This window comes from Micrasema longulum, unplaced genomic scaffold, assembly GCF_059751315.1.
Source record: "Micrasema longulum isolate JH-2025_06_02 unplaced genomic scaffold, ASM5975131v1 h1tg001531l, whole genome shotgun sequence".
In the NCBI taxonomy this organism is placed as follows: Eukaryota; Metazoa; Arthropoda; class Insecta; order Trichoptera; family Brachycentridae; genus Micrasema; species Micrasema longulum.
In genome coordinates, this window is record NW_028278714.1 from 513757 (window position 1) to 530427 (window position 16671).

At 33.8% G+C, this 16671-nt stretch overlaps 1 protein-coding gene across 1 annotated transcript; it reads right to left on the reverse strand.

Annotated features, from left to right (window-relative positions):
• Positions 1 to 1447: 1447 nt before the first annotated feature.
• LOC148275008 (uncharacterized) lies at positions 1448 to 15512 on the reverse strand. Its single transcript, XM_088236282.1, has 8 exons — positions 15255 to 15512; positions 11895 to 12019; positions 9267 to 9433; positions 6935 to 7036; positions 5934 to 6029; positions 5263 to 5434; positions 4151 to 4258; positions 1448 to 1648 (listed from the first exon to the last, which is right to left on the reverse strand). The coding sequence occupies exons 1-8, from the start codon at positions 15396 to 15398 to the stop codon at positions 1528 to 1530; spliced, it is 1035 nt and encodes a 344-aa protein (XP_088092408.1). The 5' UTR covers positions 15399 to 15512; the 3' UTR covers positions 1448 to 1527.
• Between the last annotated feature and the right edge of the window lie 1159 nt (positions 15513 to 16671).

Sequence of the window (16671 nt, forward strand, 5' to 3'; positions counted from 1 at the left end):
TTTCACTATGCAGGTGGTAAATAAGTTCTTGGATTACGGAGTCCAAAGATCCGTAGTGCAGTCCAGGGCTCCGCCTCCGAACCCACCCACAATGCTTGGCCTTCACCACATCCAGGGGGCCCTTCTGCTCTGGGGAGCCCTAATGATCCTCTCCACTTGTGCATTTATCATTGAATTAATCTACAAACCGAAGCAATAGGTCATAGGAAAATAACTGTACACATAAATAGTATAGCGAGAGATTTGTTTTATAAATAGAACTAGTTTATATGCACTTTTTTATGTAGTCAAACTCAGAGTAATGGAGCGAGCGAGCGCTGCCGATTGAAAGAAATGCAATGTTGAAACGGCGATGGGCTGGTCATGTCGCTCGCAGCTCAGACGATAGGTGGATTAAACACATCCTGTGCTGGCGCCCTCGGACTAAAACCCCGAACGATCCCAGCTTCAAGACGACATTCCTAAGCATGCGGGAACAGCGTGAATGCGAATAGCCTAAGATCGTTTGGCGCGGAAGAGAATGGAGGAGGCAGAAACTGTCGTGTTCTGAAACCGGTCGGCATGCTAAAGTTATAATTGTGATTTTACACAAACTAAATTGATTTATTATATATACGGCCTAAGCCAATTACAACAGTTACATGAAAAAACATAAATACAAGAAACTGAACATAAAGAACATAAAACTATGTAGCAAAGACAAACAAGGGTAATACAATAATGAGATACAATATATTCATAAAAACGAAAGACATAAGACTTCGAGCTAAACCATGCCAATCCAACTTCATTCCACACGGTTTTGGTCGCGAAGAAATCTACGAAAAGCCAGAAGATCTATTGCATAGAATTCCAAGTCGTGTGATGAATTGACCAATCTACACATTCTGGACATTGGGGCATAAAAACAAAAAGTGCTCTTGGAAGATTTAATAAATAGCAGATTTTGACTTCTCGTGACACGGTTGGGAACATGAAGAGAAATTAATTGCAACAGAAAAGGGACATCACTTATAGCATCAAGTATTTTGAAAATGCATATAAGGTCCATCTCAGTTCTACGTCTCTCCAATAAAGACAGATGAAGAGATTGCTCTATTTCAAAATAGGAATAATTACCCCTTTGTAATCCGAGCAACCATGCCACTTTTCTTAGAAAACGGTGTTGGACAGACTCGATATGGTCAATATGAGTCCTGTAGAATGGAGACCAAATAGGAGAAGCGTATTCTAGATGGGGTCGAACTAGTGTGCAATAAAGAGTTTTGGTGGTATTAATATTTTTGAAGTCCGCCGTCACTCTATTGATAAAACCGAGAAGTTTGAGAGATTTGTTTACAATATTATCAATGTGTTCACGATAGGAGAGTTTACTATCTAAAGTAATGCCAAGATCTTTTATTGACAAAACCATTGAAAGGGAAGTATTTAGATTTAAATAGGCACATAGTTTGATTATTTATTCAAAAATGAATTTTATTTCTTTTTTACAATGATAAAATAATGTGATATTGCATTTCTGCGTATTTATTCCTTTGAAACTTTGAAGATCGCCTTGGAGATGGTCCCCTTCTTGAGTTCTTCTAACGCCTCTTTATATTTGGACAGCGGGTACACAGCGATGCCCAATTTCTCGTAACTCAAATATCTGGAATGGAAATAATACATTATTGTTATGAATATATTTACAGGGCCTAGAGTAATCTAAGTTAAGAACATTGTACCAGCGGAGATTTTCAAATGGAGAAATAGTGAAGGCTTCCCGTGTAAGCCATTGAGCAAATAGCTTATACAGAAAGTAAACAATAAAAGTAGTATATGAAGTATTGTAAAAAATCAATAAGTGAACAAATGCACTAAAAATTTTCAACCGAAAATCTTATTTGATTCTATTTTTACAAAACTTGCCTTTAGACTCCATTGTAAGTAAAGGCATGAAAATATATTTAAAATAACATTGTTTTTATACGTAGCACTTTATTTTAGTAGTACTTATTGGTAGCATTTAAAATATTTTAAAATTTTTAATTTTGCATTCCTGCAAAAACGGTCAGAATTGGCCACGCCACAATATGTCACGATTCATGTTTATTTTCAATTTAGTTTCTGACCATTAAATTTTTTTAGATCATCGTCACAACAATCAATGCCAAACATGTCGCGTTGATCTAGTCTCATATATAACTTAAAAAATATATTTTTTAAAGTTATATATGAAAACATTTCTTCATAATATCCATATTGATTTTGAAAAGATAATTAATTATTCTAAATCCATTACATATATTTTTATTGGTATTCGTAGTTTGTGATATTTCGCTATTAGTATTTATTTTGTTAATGTATTTTTATGAGCACAGTAGAGTTATAAAAAATAGACATTATTTTTAATTTCTAATATAATATGAAATTTTATCGACTTCTCGTGGTTTAGAATCTTCTCCTTATATTGGCATGTTTTTATACTTTCAAACTACTCTTAATTACTTTTTTATATTAAATGTGTATATAAAATCAATATATTGCTACTCTTACTATAATGTGTCATGAATTTTGAAGATGTTTTTTAAATTGACTTAAACTTATTGTCTTATATTTCACTTAAAGATTCTTCTCATCGTTTATTTGAATCCCGTAAAATATGTATGTGTATATTTATGTTTTTCCTTTTTTTAAAAAAACGTTATTACTATTTTATTTTATTTTTACATCTGAGCATGTTTTTCATTCTTTATTTCAATTCTTAACTTTTAAATACTCTTAAAAAAAAAAATCATTTTTAATATTATTTCCATTTTACTACAAACGACAAACTTTAAAATATCTTTTTTTTACTTAAATTTTAATTTTTAAACAACTTTCATTTATCAAAAATATTTTGAGTTTGTCCAAATTTTTGTAGACAAGGACTGGATTCAACTCCCCGGGGAGCTGTTTATATCAACATATTACAACAGAGATGAAGAACATTTAAGAAAAGGTAATATAGAAGTCTAGGAATCTACAGGGCTTATGACCTGTCAATGGCTGGTTTAAGTGGCCACTTTACACACTGTGTAACATTCACCTTTCTGCCTATATTTGAACATCTATATTCCTTCAATTCCACAGGCGTTGCCTAGTATGTAGGTGAAATAATTCAATTAGATTAATCTCACCTGCATAAATAAAGGTTACAGCTCTTTAACTTCACAAACATCAACAGATGAAAGAATTGAAGGAATATAGATGTTCAAATATAGGCAGAATGGTGAATGTTACACAGTGTGTAAAGTGGCTACTTAAACCAGCCATTGACAGGTCATAAGCCCTGTAGATGCCTAGATTTCTATATTACCTTTTCTTAAATGTTCTTCATCTCTGTTGTAATATGTTAACTTTCATTTATGTTTTTTTTTCCTTCTCTTTTTTATACTTTCGTAATTAACCTTACATATAATTGCTTTATAATATGGAAACTTCACTGGTCCATTAGAGTTAAGTCTAATTGTGTAAAATATTAAACTTTATAACTGTACTGTATGTTTTTTTGGTTCGTGTACCTGCACACAAATCTGGATTTTCTCCCAAAACGGGAGTAGGTATATATTTTTATTTATATCCCTACAGAGATGAGGCAGAATTTTTTCAAATTCAAGATTCAGGATTATGGATATAGTACTTAATTTAACTCTGATGAGTCTTAACTACATAAAATAAAGTAATCTGCTAATTAAATACTTAACTTCAATATCAATGCATAGATGGCGCTTCCAACTCGCTTGTGGATGGGTTCCTGATTCGTAGCATATATACAAAAACCAAAAATGTTACCTGGTGTGGATATTCGCTAAAATAAGCGTAATGGGGAATGTTGTAGTACCTACATAAAGTGGCCACTTAACCCAGCCAATGACAGGTCATAAGCCGTGTAAACGCTCGAATATCCATAATCCTGAATCTTGAATTTGAAAAAATTCTACCTCATCTCTGTAGGGATATAAATAAAAATATGTACTGTATGTTTCCTAAATAAAAGAAAATTAAAATAAATAAATAATTACCAACGTGGCACTGGAAAAAAACGCATTTTTATAAACCATTAACCATCCGGGGCTTATGGATGAATTACATTTAAAATGAGTAATGTTTTGTTTATGATTTCCCTTACTTTTCTCCCATTGCTTCGATGAGTCCCATCGCCTTGGGGAATGTAAAGGGGTTGACCAGTACTCCGATAATCGTCGCTTCCTTCAAGTAGATTTGGAACGGATTAACTCTGAACAAATAAAAATATAATGACATGTAAATATATGTGGAGAGCATCGAACTCAGGTCAACGACACTCCATAGCACGCGTGAGTGAAACCGATACACGCAACGCTCGCCTCGATCCAAGCGGGTACAACTGACCTCAGTGCCGATAACGCAAATTCGATTGCTCGTCAGTGCATCGCCCTGGAGGACATTACCTTCCCTCCTTCGTAGTGGGAGACCAGGGAACAAAAGAACCCAGCGTATACAAGGAGGACCCGTTTGATGGACCACTACACATCTCTGTACTCTCTTACGAACGTTACTATGTCCACAATATTTTGAGTTTGTCCAAATTTTTGTAGACAAGGACTGGATTCAACTCCCTGGGGAGCTGTTTATACTAACATTTTACAACAGAGATGAAGAACTGCTGACATACACAAATATAACACCAGACAACAACACTATCATATTAAATAAGCAAAGACAAACACAGGACAGTCAAAAATACTACATAATGGACTTAAACACTAGAACGACCTACCTTACTACTTGAAAACTTTTACTGGAGACAAATTTAAAATCAATCTGAAAAAGCACATGATGACTGAACTAACTAGACTAGACGAGACATAAAATGACTTGACAATATTAAATTTCTAATGTAACCCTAACGGGTTTTTTAAAATCATTTCCCATAGGGGTAGGCAGAGATAATGGACCGCCACACACGTCTATCCTGGCATACATTCCTAGCTTCTTCCACGTTCATACATCTTGTCATACATGCCCTTTGGTTCTGTCTGCTTTTGACATGACCAGATTTTGGTTTATATGATCATGCCACGTCTTCTTTGGTCGTCCTCGTCAGTGCGAAAATCCTAAGAAAAGCGGTTTACTTAACTTAATTTTGACTGAAACGAAGCATCAGTAACACAGCATTTTTTCGTCGACATATTTAAGAAAATATTTATTTTTCTAAAACCGTCATAATGATGATGAGCAAAAATAATAAATTGAACTGACTTAGCTGTGGCCTTGGGATTGCAACAACCGAACAGGACATATCTCCCGCTGAGTCCCAGCAGGGGTAAGCTGTCTTCCATAGCGGCAGCAACTCCTGTACAGTCGACTATGACATCGAACTTGCGTCCAGAGCTCGCAATTTCTTGTGGAGTTTTGCATTCGTAATTAAGACCTAGAAATTCAAAGGAAACTTTATCGTCCCCAATTCCAAGATAAACTTCCTTTTCAGCAGGATTGTTTCAGACTGGAATAAATTGTCAAGCCTAGCTTCTTCTTCTTCTAGTGCCTTGCCGGGTCCCCCCGACGTTGGCAATCACTACAGCGAAAGTATATGTATCTGTCCTGCGCTAATTTTACATTTCGCAGCCAGGACGATTGCTTATTGATGTACTCGCCGTAGTGATTCCTGGGAAAATATGACCAGAGTGGTTTCCCGTTGCCTTCTCTGGTGGATTTTATGTCGGGGTTACCTTCCCTTAGCTGGTTGCCAAGCCTAGCTGTCTATTCTATTTCCGTCAACCAGTTCAATAGCTGTTTGGATAGTTTGAAGGAGGAAGAATGCAGACAACGCAATACTTGAGATACAGGCGTAACAGCAAAGGCTGCCAGCCTATAACAAATAATAATAACATTGGAATCCTGACATTCTATAACGTGAATAAATGAGTTACCAATTTTCGAAACCAGGCTTCGGCGATCCTTGTTGGGTTCAGAGATAATCACATTCTTGTGTCCTTGTAGGTGGAACAGCTCGGACCAGAGAAGTCCTAAATAACAAAAGAGTACTTTAAATTGCTGCCAATAATTCTAATTAATTGACTGATGATGGATCCATGAGGAAGTTCTGAGCTACGAGAAAATGGATACAAAAAATGATTTCTTACACCCGGTAAAAATTAGAGCATCTAATTGTACATCTAAGTTTCTCAAATATAAGTTGAGTCTAGTTAATAATAATAATAATAGTTGGATAATTTATTTAGCGTCATTTTTGTGAAAATCACCTCAAAGGCGCTGTACAATAAATAAACAACCCAGCACGTCTTGCAGCTACAGAGCGCACGGACGAGTGGAATTCGAGAAACTTAAAATCTGTGCCTCAGAGGTAGACGGATGTAAATCCAGAATTTGATGAAATGACATTTCCATTTTGGTGTCCAGTTTATAATCATGTTCATGATTTTGAAGAAATTTAAGTCTTATAATATTGATCGGGTTGTGGTCCCGTGGCTAGTGTCTCGGACTCACGGACCAAAGGTCCGTGGTTCGAATCCCACTCTACCCCAACTTGATTCCATTTTCTAATAGTGAGTTATTTACAACTCGTTGAAAATGGCCCTCAAAATTAAATATTTGGGTAAATCATAAGAACGCAAATATTTCTTTTTTTATTAAAAAAAAAATTTAAAAAATAATGAAAGAACCAATGTATTAAGATACTGAAAATACAAATTAATGTTCTTATTTATTAGAAATCACTTAGAGAAACTAGATTGTTTAGGCTTTTTTAGAGCATTTGATGTTTGGATTTGCATCCATCTGGCTCTGAGGTACAGAAATTATGTCAACAAGAGCAGAGTGGATAATTTGTCAAGTGTTTATGCTGAAAATGGAGATAATTTAAAAGAAATAAGTAAATAAAACAAAAAATGGATTCATAGTTTTCAATTACCAATGATTCCAGCTCCCATGATGAGAATATTTTCACCAACAGAGATTCGGCCAGCGCGATCCCATCCACGAGCGAGACAGGACAGAGGCTCTGTCAATGCGCCTACAATAAATACGAAACAATATTATTTATTCAATTATTATATATACGGCCTAAGTCGATTACATCAGTCATATGAAAGAACACATGGGCAAGAAACTGAACAAAAAGAACATGAAAGTATGGATAAATTAATGGATGTCAAAAGTCAACAAAATATGAACACTCTCTCTTCAATCCGTGCCTCATGTCTGAGGATGGTGATCACGCCTGACTCCAGGCACGGCTCATCTGTGGACAGTCTCCCTCCATCTGGAATGGAATTGTGATCTGCTGTAGGCATTCGTCAGTGATAATTCTGATAATTCAGTGACCAAGCCGCCCCCTCCATCTTGTGAGTTGACGTCCATGCAACCTTGTCTCTACAATTTAACTAATATAATGTAATTGCTTCAAAAATACTCTATGATTTAATGCCAAATATAAAGGACTCAAACTGTAAAAAAATTACTGCACATATAAATAGTGTAACAAGATATTTTTTAAAGATAGAAGTAAGAAGACTAATAACCGTATTGCTTTATATAATTGGTACACATATCATTGATTGATTTGGTGTTTATTTTGTAGAACTCCATATTTAAACTTTTAATTAGAAATCAAACACTGGTTTGAGTCTACTGAACACTTTATTTTATTTTTACAAATATAAACATATGAAAATAAAAACTTCGAGACAATTGTTTCGCCTTATTAGGGCATTTTCAAACGAATGTGAAGATTATTTGGATTGAATGTCCTTATATAGTTATATAATTCAAGGTACTTAAGTACCAAAAATAATACCAAATTCAACACATTTTTATAAATCGTTTTCCTACATAAGTACACCCCTCTGTTGGTGAGAAGACTGGTGGTTGGCGTTTGCGAAAAGAATACCATATTTGAAAAAATATTAAATTTATGTTTTGGACTTCAACCATAAACAAGTACCTAGGTACCTACTTAAATTAAATATTTGAATATTAACAATTTTCAGTTTTGGAATTTAATCACAAACAAATACCTAGGTACCTACTTATCAATGTAAAGTCTTTTTACAAGCCAATAGCAGGCAATCCAACGTTCCGGCAGGACAACGTCTGTCGGGTCCACTAGTATTAGTATAAAACTACTTATACTTTAAAACATAAAAAATCCCCATTTTAGAACAGGCTGAGCTATGTTAGATGGGGATTATCCTAACCAGAGGATGCTCCATATTCATGATCTAATTCACTAGTTATATATAGATTTCCTGTGGTGGTATTCTGAATCTTCTTTATCCCCTAGAGAGTGGTTAATTTGAAGATTTTTATTTTTTTGAAGCACTTAAACTTTGCTTCGTTTATGGCCACACTGATGATTAAATGTCAAACAAATATGAACATTTTCATTAAGATTATTATTACGACCTTAAGCATTGCCCAAAACACTTAATTTGTTTTTAATTGACCAAACCATATTTGTTTTTATACATCATTGGACATTTAATCATCAGCGTGGCCATTTTATGAAGTAAAGTGTCGTTGCATTCAAAAAATAAAAATCATGTATAACACATTATTCATTCATTCATTATTCCATGCCCGCTCCTTATTTGGAGCATATGGTGTCCATAAAGATCCTCCAAGCATCTCTGTCGGCTGCCAGTTCCTGTGCATCCTCCCAAGTCAAGTTCGCGTCCCGTAGTTCTGACACGAACTGCCGACGAACCGTCAGCAGTGGACGTCCAGGACGTCGAGAACCTGATGCCTTGTAAAGTGGTAAGCGTGGTTAAGTCTCTCAGGAGACATCCGCAGCACATGGCCAAGCCAACCGTATTGCCTCCGCTTGATGACAGTGGTCACCGGAGTTTGCTGCGTCCGTTCTCTTATTACTTAATTCCTCACAAAGTCAAACCACCGCACACCCAAGATTCTTCTGAGACACCTATTCTCAAAACTCAGGATTTTGCTGCTTTGGGCTCTAGTGAGGTGCCACGATTTGCATCCGTAGAGGAGAATACGTGTAATGCAGGCATTATTAGGCGGCATTTGGTTTTCACTAAGTAAATATCCAACACAATATGTTACACATACAATAATCTTTTTCTAATAAACCCCCATGTAAGATGTTGTATGTCATTCTTATGATATTTAACTTGATATCTTTTACAGAGCCTACATTCAAACACTCAGAGTTCTAGTTTTATTTCACACATAGAACTGAAATCCGTCTGGATATAGAATAGTGTTTTCCATTCAAGTGATACCTTGGGTCCAGGAGATGGCATCAGGCATGAGGAAGATCTGGTTGTCAGGAACGCAGCAATACTTGGCCCACCCGCCGTTCCTCCATATTCCCAGAGTGTAGTTGATTCCTCCTTCCGCACACATGTGGTACTTGCCCGTGTGACAAGGGAGACATATCCCGCAGCCACTGAATCAACCAAATTAGCGGATTAAAAAATATATATCAACTGTTTAAAGGGTATGTGACCAATGCTCCACTATAGCTGAATCTGAGTGATACATCCTGGAGATGAAACAGATATTCAATAACTAGCCTATCCAATCTAATTTTACTATCCAGCCGGATACTGGATAGTAACTTAACACGTTCGCTGCTTTTAATATATCGCAAATTTCAGATTTAGTGCTGTTTTTCAAGTTATTGAATAATGTTCTTGACAGTCCCGAACTTTTAAATTGTGTAAATTTTTATGTGAGACAGCGTGGGACGAGACAAAATACTTCTTTTGCTGTTGATTTGCATAGTTCAAACTACGCTAAATACTCACCTTTCCACGGCTCCACATGTTAGAGAACAAACATGGAAACTTTGATTTATTTCATTTATCTTTGTACAAATTAAAATCATTACTTTTCAATCACTTCTTTTCTAAATTATAAAATGGTACTAAGTGTTATACTTGTTTTACTGTTTATGCTATGATACATCGCCTCTGTTACTTCAATACTTTTTCATTTAAACCCTTTATTTATTGTTAATTTGCTGCATACCTATGTTATAATTTCTTATTTAATTTTTCTTTATTATTTCCTTATTTTCTGTTGATTTTATTTCATGTATCTATATTTTTTATACTGTGTACAGGTGTTATGTTTCATTATAATTGTTTCTCAATATTATTTTATACTTTGTTAAAGGCGTAAGCCGTCGAAATAAATAAATAAATAATGCTGACAAAATAGAATTGTTCAAAACGCTAAAACTATATTAAAAATATGAAATTTCTTTTTGTAGATAGAAGTACAGATTTTTTACAGGGCTAAGATTAAAATATACAAAAAATACTCAGATTGTGTGCAACAAATCCTGTCCTGACCCTGATCAGCCTCTCTATAATAACGGAGAGAGGATTGAGAAAGATGACAGCTTTAAATACTTTGGAGTTCACATAACTGAGGATGGAAGCATGCACAGCACAAAGAGCTCGCAACCCGCCAGGAATTCCTGGAGCAACTTTTAACATGATGCGTGTTGTCTGAAACTCTAGTCGGAACTCGGTCAAAACAAAATGCCGATTGTCCAACTCTTGTATAATGCCAGTACTCTTATATGGGTGCGAATCTTGGCAACTGACCAAAGCTCAAAACACCAAACTTCTGAGTTTTGGGAGTAAGTGCTTGAGAAAAATATTAGGTATAAGGTGGTTCGAATGATGTGAAGTAATACATAGAAAACTATAATTGGCCTATAATTTTGGTTTATTTGTAAATATTGTATTTATTTTTGTAATAATGGCTGTTTTTTTCTTTTAATAAATATCCTTAAATGTGGCAGGTGAATTTTATAGAGCTATGATGTTTTTAACACTTGTGCAGGTTCAATATAAGGAAAGCTTTTCCTTAAAAAAATGCAGCTCACCAAAAATATGGCTCGATTTATGTAAAGAATTATATGTTGCAATGTAGATGTATAATTTTTTTTTTTTATAAAACTTTTGCCCCCATCCCGAAATCCTTGGGGCTGGCCGTTGACTCGTCACGAGATTCTGAACTTGTTCTACTAACCTGGGGTAATCTAATTTTCAAATTCAAGTTCATTTTGTTTTGTTTGGAGGTTTTTGGCATTGAAACACTACGCTTGCCAGACTGACTAGAAACCATGTTTGTAACACAGAAAATATCCAGAAACTGAAACGCACGCAACGATCCATGGAAAGACAAATGATCGGTATATGTCTAAGAAATGAAGAAATAAGGCGCCAAGCCGGAGTCGTGGATATCATGGATCGTGCAGCAAAATTAAAATGGCAGTGGTTAGGACACTCGGCGAGGCAAAATTAAAAATTATTTATGTTTTCTCTGGATATTCATTGTTTACCTTTAAGACTGAAAAAGCACACATTATGATAAAACTGTAAATACTTTTAAATATCATTATAAAATACATAATTTACTGCCTTAGAACGGGGAAGCTATCCCTAGTTAGGCAGTTTAGATGAACTAACAGCAAAAATAAAAAATATGTAGGTATGCTTACTGTTACTACTGAATTAATTTGTTGTATAAATAATTACTTGTATATTGCTGTAATAAATATGTAAAATAATAATAAAAAAATATAAAAAAAATTAAAAAAATGATGGCAGGTGGACACCCAGAATAATAAAGTGGAGACCATGGGCAAACAAAAGAAGTCTTGGAAAGCAACAGAAAAGATGGGTCGATGACATCGCCTCTATTGCCGGTAAAACATGGATGATAAAAGCAGGTGATAGGAAGGAATGGAGAAGTTTGGAAGAGGCCTTTATCCAGCAGCAGAGAATAAGGCTGAAGATGAATTAGAAGAAGAAGTAAAGATTTAATATCTACGTGTAATTCTATGTAGTTTGTAAAATGTATATTTCTAAATAAACAAAACATAACATTACCTGTTCGGGTCCACCGCAACCCTCTGACCAACTTTGAAGCGGGACTTGCTACCAGTCTTCACGATGGTTCCCACAAACTCATGTCCCATAATGAAAGGACCTTGATCGTTGCATGGAAATGCGCCCTAAAATTAATATTTATTTTCATAGGTATTCAACCTGAACTAATTGCAATAATCTTTTCCCATTTCTCACATAAATGATGAGGTCGATGATATTCTTACACATTATAAATATTAAATAAAGTCGGTTGCACAATTTATTCAATTTCGGGCTGTTAATGAACTATTGTTTCGCGGCATATTCATTTTATCTATGCTTTATTAAGTTAGTTCATAACATCTTAAGAACTCATATAAAATTTTAATAACATTAAAATTTTTCGACAATATTTTGAGGTTGTCCAAATGTTTGCAGACTGGCTGGATTTCCTCCCTAAGGAGTTATTTAGATCAAAATTTGTTGCAACAGAGAGGGAAAACGTTTTTGAGAAGGGAATATGAAAGTCTAGGCATTTACAGCGCTTATGACCTGTCCAATTTACACACTGTGTAACATTCACCATTCTGTCCATATTTTAACATCTATATTCAAAGGAGTTAAAGAACTCTTTCATCTGTTCATGTTTGTGAAGAAAAGAGCTGAAACCTTTATTTATGCGGGTGAGATTCATCTCATTGAATTATTTCACCTACATACTAGGCAACCTTTGAAAATTTAGTTTTTTCAATTTCTATACTTCTTCATGGACCAGGAGGATTTGTCGACAGTATTTTGCGTCTGTCCAAAAATTGACCAGTTTTCGAAATAAAATCTCTTTTATAAAATCGTGTACGGAAAATAGGATGTCATGCAGAAAAAATGTTTCGAGAAAAAGTTGGTATTTTCAAAAGAGAGTTTTTTCGCATAATTGGTAGATCAATAAAACATAAACACTTAAAAGCGGTATAAGAACTCTGATAATGCCCTAGCTTGTTGTACCTTGTTGGATAGCTGATAAAACGTAGATATTTTTTAATCCATCTGCAGTATAACTGTCATAGACTTTTTAAAAAATATTTCGGAAAGAAAAAAATCTTTTTTAAGAATTAATTTTAATTTATAACTATAAATCGTCTACTATGACCCAGTCGGTTCAGTAAACTGCAGTTTTAGGGTTGAGAATAATTAAACGACATATCTAATACACAAAAATCGCAAACACAAATAAATTAGAGGCAAAAAAGCCAAAAAAATCAGACCAATAGACAAAAATCCGATTTTTAAAATAAAAATCTTCAATATGCAATATCTTGAAAACGGTTAAGTTTGAGGTACGGTGTTTATTAGTCAAATCAGTCAGGAATGATGGAAACCACAACGTCTTAAAGGATCTAGGTCAACTTAACCAGTAATCCTGTATATATGCTATATATATCCAACTATAATACAAGATACTCTGATAGAGATCTGATACTAAGTTAAGGGGCCAACACTGTTCTGGCATCGAGACAACACTATTACGTAGGCAAAAAGGTCCATAACCTTTTGCCAGAATCGTGGAAAGACGGGAGTGTTGTCAAGTTGCGGAAGGTGTTGACCTCGGTCTTTTGTGACATTGGTCGTAGGGAGTCAGAAAAGTTGATGCATGCCACGGATTGGAGATTCTTACTGGATGTCGAAAATAAAATATAAAAAATAAGGAATAATTTAAAAAAATATATATTTATAGATGACATGAAGTTTCGCATAAATAAATTGTCTGCGCATGGGTGTATGTACGTGTGTGTGTATGTACATGTGTATATATATATATGTGTGTATATATGTGTATGTCTGTATGTATATGTATCAAAATGTGTATACGAATAAAATTATATTTTGTTTGTCTGTGCTCTATATTAATTTGTTAACTTTTATAATATATTAAAATGTAATTGCCTAGCTTGGAACGGGGTATGTACGCTTGTTAGCTGGGCAAACTGAACGTGGAATTGTATTTTGATAAAGAGTGTAAATAAATAAATATGAATAAAATAAATTAAAATTGAAATTAATTTCTCTCCATCTTGTGCTTGGACACAGATCTCGGTTGTACGGTTGTTTTTGCTAAACATATTATGTTTTCTTTGTTCAGATTCTTGTGTATATTTTTCTATATGAACTTGTTGTAAAGCTGTAAATGTTATAAATAAATACGTATGCATAGCATATCATATATTTATCATTGTAGTATGTTCTATGAATAGCGCTTGTCACTTATAATGTTAAGGGTTATCATTATGATTGCCTAACATTGAGATAACTTATTTTAAAATTAACTTTTGATAAATAAAACTTCATAATATGAGATAATATACCTGCATAAATGTGTACGGTGTAATATTTATTATTGTTAATAAGAAGCAGTTTATTTTTTATTCATAATTATATTGATACATAAAATGAAAGATGTTTTTTTTTCTGTTTCAATCTTCTTTTAAATATTTAGTTGATCTTAAAACAGTAACTTTCTAAACAATAGCTCTTCTGCTTGGAAGAGGTCTTACACCGTTATAATTATTTAGTAATTTGACGTGTGTGGCGGTCCATTCTCTCTGCCTACCCCTACGTAGAAATGGCGTGATAATAGTAGTAGCAGTAGTAATAATTTGAAGATATGTAATTTCGAATATACATTAGATTTAAAAAAACGCGTCCGACAAAATAGCAGCTGTGGGGGGTAAAAATTGTGTGCAAGCAGCAACCGAATGAAAAAATGGAAGGATATGTAAATAAAAGGCCTATATCTAGCAGTGGAGGACAGAAGGCTGAAGAAGAATAAGAAACATAGGCAAAATGATGAATGTTACACAGTGTGTAATTTTGCCACTTAAACCAGCCAATAACAGGTCATAAGCAATGTAAATGCCTAGATTCTATATTCCTTCTATAAAATATTCTTCATCTCTGTTGTAACTAATTAACTTTGTTTTTTGTGTTTATAAAATAAAACATGTTTTTATTTACTTTGTAAATAAAGATTATTTGATGCCAGTTATCGAGATTTTTATTTTAAATTTGTAGTTAACTTAAGAGTAATAACACGCCACTGGCTAGAGTCGCCCATATGGACGAAAACCATTCTCTGATTATTAACTACGAAGTTAGCTACATATTACGGCAATACAACGGGCTGTTGGTACTCGTGTCGAGAATTGCAAGAGCAAACCGAAACCGCCTGTTAAACTAAAAACACACCAAAATTTGGAACACTTTCGTTCTATGCAATAGAGCTAAAAGGCTTCTATAGTGAATTATTACTCTGAGGTAGATACTTACTCATGCCAGAAACCCAATGATATTATACAGAAAAACATATATATTGTATAAAATAAGTACCTCGATTATGTGCAAATCAGTTCCACAAATCCCGGAATATTCCACTTCTACAATTACTTGATCTTCTTTTGCTATGACTGGTATTTCCTTGTTAGTCATATACTTTAGACTTAGCGATGCCTTGTCAAATATTATAGCCTCCATTTTTTATTTCGTTTTACTAAAAAACAGTATTTAGAATATATTTGTAATGACGGGCGTCTATTCTAAATGTGTCTCTACCTTCACTACTGAAGGAAGAATGATATGCTGTCGAGTGTGTTGTTTACTCTTAGTGAGATAATTGTAATAATGAAATGTAATAATTAGTGCTGTGTTCATGTATTAGATGGTTCATGTACATACTTAACAATAAAGATAAGTCAAATGTATTGCATGTGCACAGTGGCGGATTGAGGAAAGTAATAGATAATGAAGATACCAAATCATCATTATTCTCCTATCTGCATGCGATGGCGTGTAGGGCACTGCATTGGTAAACCAAATGGGCTGGGTTAGGTTGAGAAATGGGAGACTCCCAGGGGTGACCAGGCATATTGCCTTCTCTTATGCAATATATATATATTTTACTAGCTTTTACTTGCGGCTTCGCTCTCATGGTATTAGGGAAAAAATCTTTTTTTAATAAATTTATTGCATAAAATAAGTATACATATTTAAAAACGGGGAATCTATTTAAAACTAGTGAATAGAAAATGAAAACGGAGTGTTCTCTGTTTAAGATAGTCTCCATCTAACATGGCTCAGCCTGTTCTAATGTGGAGTTTTTTTATAGGGTATTGTTCCCATAGAACAAACCTTTTGAACTTTTTCAAAGATGGTGAATGGTAATTATATTTATTTATTCATGCATTTCATATACAATTTTTTGTTCACTTTGCCTAGCTGTGTGAAACAGTACTTATGATTTTCTTGTTGTTTTACTGTAGAATGTTTTATTATTTGAACTTTCTACTGAATATGCTGTATAATTTTTAGGTTATTTTTTAAATATAAATCTTGTATAGTTTTTGGTGTGATTTTTTAATTTTTTTTTTATTAATCTTGTGTTTAATATTCATGTTTTGGAAAAAATATATATTAAGCCAAATATGTAAATATTATAGATATTTGTAAAAGGCAGATTTGCCGTTTATGTTAATAAAATAAAATAAGTAGCTACTAGTATATATAACATACTAATATAACAATAACAAAAAACTACTGAATATTATAAATGCCTAGCTAATCAAATGTAAGAAATTTATAATCGTTATTATACAAATATAAAGTACATATATATATGTGCCAAGAATACATGTTACTTAAACATAAATAATGTAGTATAATATATGATAAAAAACAAGTATAAAGTAATGAAGTACATAAAAATATATATAATATGTCTACCAATTATATAAAGTACTACGTTTTTTAA

Coding starts and splice junctions, on each gene's coding strand:
- LOC148275008 (XM_088236282.1), bottom strand. CDS start 15,398: ATGGAGGCTATAATATTTGACAAGGCATCGCTAAGTCTAAAGTATATG. Junction 9,434..11,894: donor GTTGCGGTGGACCCGAACAG/GTAATGTTATGT, acceptor TGGTTGATTCAG/TGGCTGCGGGATATGTCTCC. Junction 5,435..5,933: donor AAGCCTGGTTTCGAAAATTG/GTAACTCATTTA, acceptor TTGAATTTCTAG/GTCTTAATTACGAATGCAAA.